At 41.0% G+C, this 6,569-nt stretch overlaps 1 protein-coding gene across 1 annotated transcript in view; it reads right to left on the minus strand.

The window, feature by feature from the left end:
* LOC128701898 (titin-like) overlaps positions 1-6,340 on the minus strand; it is a 298,565-nt gene extending 292,225 nt beyond the window's left edge. The window contains exon 1 of the mRNA XM_070099809.1: positions 6,177-6,340. Coding sequence (XP_069955910.1) covers positions 6,177-6,321 — 145 coding nt within the window. The 5' untranslated portion in view covers positions 6,322-6,340. The remainder of the gene's footprint in view (positions 1-6,176) is intronic.
* Between the last annotated feature and the right edge of the window lie 229 nt (positions 6,341-6,569).

Raw genomic sequence — 6,569 nt, forward strand, 5'->3', positions numbered from 1 at the left:
TTTTCATAAAATATGTATTACTTATTACCAAATCTCTTTCTACACATAGCTCAATTAAAGGCTCCCCATTTACATTTACCCCTGGCACCCCAAATTTACCTACTACTCCCTCCATAACATTTTTACCCACTTTAGCATTGAAATCCCCAACCACCATTACTCTCACGCTTGATTCAAAACTCCCCACACATTCACTCAACATTTCCCAAAATCTCTCTCTCTCCTCTACACTTCTCTCTTCTCCAGGTGCATACATGCTTATTATAACCCACTTTTCACATCCAATCTTTATTTTACTCCACATAATCCTTGAATTAATACATTTATAGTCCCTCTTTTCCTGCCATAGCTTATCCTTCAACATTATTGCTACTCCTTCTTTAGCTCTAACTCTATTTGAAACCCCTGACCTAATCACATTTATTCCTCTCCACTGAAACTCTCCCACCCCCTTCAGCTTTGTTTCACTTAAAGCCAGGACATCCAGCTTCTTCTCATTCATAACATCCACAATCATCTCTTTCTTATCATCTGCACAACATCCACGCACATTCAGACTTCCCACTTTGACAATTTTCTTCTTCTTATTCTTTTTAGTAATCTTTACAGGAAAAGGGGTTACTAGCCCATTGTTCCCGGCATTTTAGTTGACTTTTACAACACGCATGGCTTACGGAGGAAAGATTCTTATTCCACTTCCCCATGGATATAAAAGGAAAAGTAATAAGACCAAGAACTATTAAGATAAAATCAAAGAAAACTCAGATGAGTGTGTATAAATAAATGTGTACATGTATGTGTAGTGTGACCTAAGTGTAAGTAGAAGTAGCAAGACATACCTGTAATCTTGCATATTTATGAGACAGACAAAAGACATCAGCAATCCTACCATCATGTAAAACAATCACAGGCTTTCGTTTTACACTCACTTGGCAGGACGGTAGTACCTCCCTGGGTGGTTGCTGTCTACCAACCTACTACCTATATATATATATATATATATATATATATATATATATATATATATATATATATATATATATATATATATATATATATATATATATATATATATAACGATTTTACTAACCAAAACGAAAATTAGGCAGAAAAACTTGGCCACAATAGGCAGTGATGAGAAAGGGAGGAGACACGACTGCATAAAAGAGGTATGAACAAAGATGGGGTTAGTAGATAACACAGCGAAGAATTCTTCAGGGTTATACTCGTATGCTGAGAATGGGTGGAATGCCATTGTTGAGAGGGGACAAAAGAGGGGAGAAGATCCTTTTCTCTAGTAATGGGATTTTTTTTTTTTAATTTTAATTTGAAAATTTCCTTCTCTTAAGAAAAAATTCCTAAAATTTATATCTGAGTGAACACACACACACACACACACACACACACACACACACATATATAGTTCCTTGATAATGTGAGAAGTCACGAAAGCGCTTGGAATTTCATTATTTTTTCATAGTGGTTGTTCTGCATATATATATATATGACTGTATAATGCAAAATATCATTTGCTTTAATGCGAAAAGGTCGTGGTATAATATCTCACGAACAAGAGGTCTGTAATTATCTTGTCACATCTGAAGTGACCATAAGACAGAGTTAAATTTCTTTCGTAATCGAGGACAATATTCTGGTGTCTGTGTTGACTCTCCACGGTGGGTGCTTTGATGCTAGTGAACGGCTCTTCATCCAAGATATTGGAGCTACACTTCCTTTCTTAGGATCAGCGCAAGTGCCTTCCATTTCCCAGCTTCTGTATAAACCGTAAGCTAAATACTTACGATTACACACGTAATATTAGACTCAATATCTCCGTGTTGAATTTTCAACCGAACTTAACTTCGCCAGACGTTCCTATAATTGCATAACTAAGTGATTTAGGAAGCTAGAAAATGCTCATACAGAGCCTCTATGTAGGTATCTTGTAGGTCACTGGTAGCACGTACGACTCACAATCAAAGTACCCGGTTCAATCTCGGGGTGGAGTGAGACATATGGGCAAGTCTCCCGATTACTCACCTGCCCTCTTTCACCTAGCGGTAAATTGGTACCTCAGTCTTCAGCTGACTGTTGTGGGTCGCATCGTAGGGAAGGAAAACAATCTCATGGCACTAAGCCACACTGACTTTTTTTAAGATTAACCTTGGTTGTTAACCTTTCTGGTTTATAAAAACGTTAGTAACGTTAGTAGTGTATATGAAAGTGGATACGAAAAAGACCAGTTTATATACAATTTATACAAATTAGAAAGGGTAACTAGACAACGTCTCGTATAGATGGACCGAAACGTTGCATTGTGCATGAGCAAGTTGTGAATTGTTCCAGCCACAGCATTGTGGGTTAATTATAAATTGTTCCAGCCACGGTATTGTATCTTCTTTTCTCTTTAATTGTATATATATATATATATATATATATATATATATATATATATATATATATATATATATATATATATATATATATATATATATATATATATATATATAAACAATTTTTTTTTCTATGGGCGTATTTGCCTGTATATCTCGATGTATCTATCAGGACGAAAAATAGTTCGAAAATGTGTTACTGACCACCAAAACCGAAGCTATAATGTCTCTAAGAGTGCTATTAAGTGGCAACAGGATGTTTGTTGAACTGACCTTCCTCTCACCTGCTATGACTGGCGGGGAAAGCAGACTGTTTATCCTGGATGTTTGGCGAACTGACCTACCTCTCACCTGTTATGATTAGCAGGGAGGGAAAACAGAGATTGTTTTTATCCTGCCTTCAGACATTTATATGTATGGGTGTACAGGTGCCGTGTAGATATGAAGCCTTTATTGGTAATACGGTTTGATCGGACTTAGCTCCATCAAGTCATGTAGACGATATGAAAATCTATTGTGGGATAATGTTAAGAAAAAAGAACTGTGTATAGCGTATGAAAAAAATAATTATTTAATATATATATATATATATATATATATATATATATATATATATATATATATATATATATATATATATATATATATATATATATATGCTATCATCTAATTAATTAATATTTATTTACACTTCCAACGGTGATCAATTGATATTATATCATTAAATATAATCAAATCAATATATATTCTCCCTGAAAATTACTAGAAAAATAATCATTATTTATAGACAATACTAGAAGAGACATAAAAATAAAATCGACTCAAAAGTCCAAAATTTTAAATTTATCTTGTAATTTATCAAAACTTTAAACTTTGGCTGCTTAAGAGATGGTAATGTTATATTACAAAGAATAAAATAATCTCATAATTTTTTGGTGCATATTTACATACGACACTAGATACCGGAGGCGGCACTGAGTGCCACGCATACTATGTGTAGCAGCGGGTGCCAGACATGGCATAAGAAATAGCTTTATCCATATATATAGGGTGCCATATATGTAGTGTGCTTGATATAAGATGAAACATAGCACAGAGTGCCAGGCATGACACCAGGCAAGGCTCTGGGTGCCAGACATGACAATGATGGTAACGCTAACTTCAAGCCGCAGGAGCAATGCGTAAGGTCCATGTGAGATCTATGACAGCCGTGGTGGTCACTCTCGGTAAAAACTGGTCGCATTAGTATACCTGTTTTGTTGGAGGGGAGAGAGAGAGAGAGAAAGACAGAAAGAAAGAGAGAGAGAGATATATGGAGAGAGAGAGAAGCAGAGAAGAGAGAAAATAGAGAGAGAGAAAGAGAGATAGCGTACGGGGTGGCTGAAGGCAGGAGCCTTCGGCTCTCCCAACTTCAATATGACCAGTGTGAAGGTTGCACTATGTCAACAGCGCCACCTTTCCTTCCCTGCAGGTGTGTTTAAGGAAACCATGTCTCCCGTCACACTCCTCCATGGGTCACTACGCTGTTATAGCTACTCAACCTATAGTGAAATGTTAGACCAAATCCTCATCCCGAAGTCTCCAAAATTAAGTTGTCACATTTCATTAACTTTATGTATGAAACTCACGCTTCATACTGTGTCTTGGAGGTTGACACCAAAACATTACTAATTTTTGTTCCCACCATGGAATTGTAATATAGCATAAGTGTAGCAGCACACTGCGGGTATAACCATCATATAGAAGTGTAGCAGCACACTGCGGGTATAACCATCATATAGAAGTGTAGCAGCACACTGCGGGTATAACCATCATATAGAAGTGTAGCAGCACACTACGGGTGTTCCCACCTTATACCTACCATAATGTACCCACACACTCAAAAGGTGCTTAACTATGTTAAACAAAACAAAACGAAAAAGCAAGTTCCCCCTGACCCTAAACTCTTAAGTTTTATACAATGTTAACAAGTGTTCTCTGCCTTACAGCAGGTGTTCGACACCGGTGAAATTATCTTCCAAGGACTACCACACTATCAAAATCATGTGGCCAGCACCAAACCTTTTTTTTTTCTTCTCTTCTTTGCCCTTCTTTATATCCCTGTATAAAATATACAGAGCACACGAATAGACTTAGAAGCATGTTAAGCAAGTGTGAATCGTCAGTGAGATTCGTTATTATTATTGTTTCGGGGAAGAGCCAAAACCATAAGTATCATATAGCGCCTCTGGATGTGGGAGGTAATTAGGCTCGATCCAATGAAGAGGAGGATAAGCTTGTTTCCTTGGATCAAGAGCCTTTCACCATTCAGGGGATGACTGAGTGATGAGCCACGATTGTGTTGTGCCATACACTGTTTCGGCGCTCCAATTCCAGCTATTAAGTTAGTGTTCTCCCTCCTCTCTTTTAGCATGTTTTCTCTCTTCCTACCTTCTACACTTTGCAGAAGCTTGGACTGGGACAACGTATCGCCTTGTGTAGAGCTTTATTCTTAGTAAAAGTTCTACACAGAGCGAAACACTGTCCCAACGAATGCTTGCTCCGAAATGTTTGTCTTTTCTTCACTTTTCTCTTTCCTCTTTTAGTTTGCTTTCTCTTCTCGTTTAAGCTTAGCTCACTCACTCTCTCTCTCTCTCTCTCTCTCTCTCTCTCTCTCTCTTCTGTAATAAAAAGCGTGTTGTTGTTGTTGTTCTTTGTATCCGTCCCTGACTCTTTCTTTTTCGAAAAGCTTCTCCGGATATTTAAGTTTCCTGTTGGAAAGTTCGTCAGAGTTTCTTGCTCCTTGGCTGGTGTTGCCATCCATCTTGCCGGCAGGTCTGGCTTCACTTCCCGTCAGGCCCAGGTGATGAGGCCCCACACGCACCGGGGCTTCAACCGGTGCAAGATTACCGGGGGAAAGCATCTTTGGGTTTCCTGTCGCCGCTTGCGGGCGCCGCGGCACCTTGTGAAAGTGAGAGGAATGCACATGGAGGCTTGTTTCAAGGTCGAAGCTAGTCCCGTAGCGTGCACTCCATTGTGTATTTCACCTGAAGGGAAAGTTGGTGTTTACAAATTGGGTTTTGGGGGTGACCTAGAGGGGGTTTAGGCATGGGTGTGGGCGGTGTGGGTGTTAACGGTCATGCAGTAAGGGGTGGGTTGCACTGAGAGTTTAAAGGTAGCATTTCGTGCCCTGTCTGGAGCTCGCTATAATTCTATCTCTCGCTTGCAAGGGCAGTTAATGTTTATAAATTGAGTTCTTGGGTAATCTAGAGATGTGTGGGTGTGGGTGTGTGGGCGTGGGTGTGTGGGTGTGGGCGGTCATGCAGTAAGGGGTGGGTTGCACTGCAGGCAACGCGTCACTCTAGTATTGATTGTCACCCCGGCGATCGTGGTTGTCTGGCAGCCACCCACGACGTGCGGCTCATGACGCCGCAGCATTACCGCAGTGCCGCAGCCGCAGCCGCCCTTTCCTCCTAGCGAGGCTCTTTAGAAACCCCCCATCCCCGCCCTGGAACAAGTGCCACCAGTAGTAGAAGCCTCTGGCACTCTTATGACGTTAGCTTCCACAAGCCTTGGCATCCCCCAGTAATCCATCCTCAACTCTGTCAACACTTGATGTCCCTCCTATTCAATTGACATGACAGGTGACACCGTGGATGACAGGTGAAGGTGTGAAGGTGAGCGTGGTGGCTCCAGTCAGCTGATAGCACTTACAGTGCCGGCTAGAGCCATTGATTGGGCGCGGCCCTCAGCCAGCTGGTCCAGATGCACCAAACACCAGAGACCTTTAAATCTTCAACTTACCTTTAGAGATTCTGCTGAGAATAGTATCCTTGTGTTGCTCCACGTGTGGCTCGGCCACTACGATGAGGAGATAGGACCCGGATAAGGGGGAGAGAGCCCCCTCCCCACGGGGTTGTGGGGCGGCAGGGGGCGGCGGGTCGGCCATGACTCGACTCCGCGCTGCCTCTGGCCACACTGACTATCCAGCTCCCTGCCGCTAGTCCGCCTAGCCTTTGCTTTGCGCGCGCAGGCACCCTCGACCACAGCGACATCTGTCTCTCTCTCTCTCTCTTTCTATTCTAATTTTCTCCTTCTTGGTCTTTGTTACACACACCTTATCAATCTCTACTGCAGGATAAAACAAGGCTGATCTTCCCTGTTCAATCATAAAGCCGCAACAGCACTTTCTTTTCG

Source organism: Cherax quadricarinatus, chromosome 69 (assembly GCF_038502225.1).
Source record: "Cherax quadricarinatus isolate ZL_2023a chromosome 69, ASM3850222v1, whole genome shotgun sequence".
Classification (NCBI taxonomy): Eukaryota; Metazoa; Arthropoda; class Malacostraca; order Decapoda; family Parastacidae; genus Cherax; species Cherax quadricarinatus.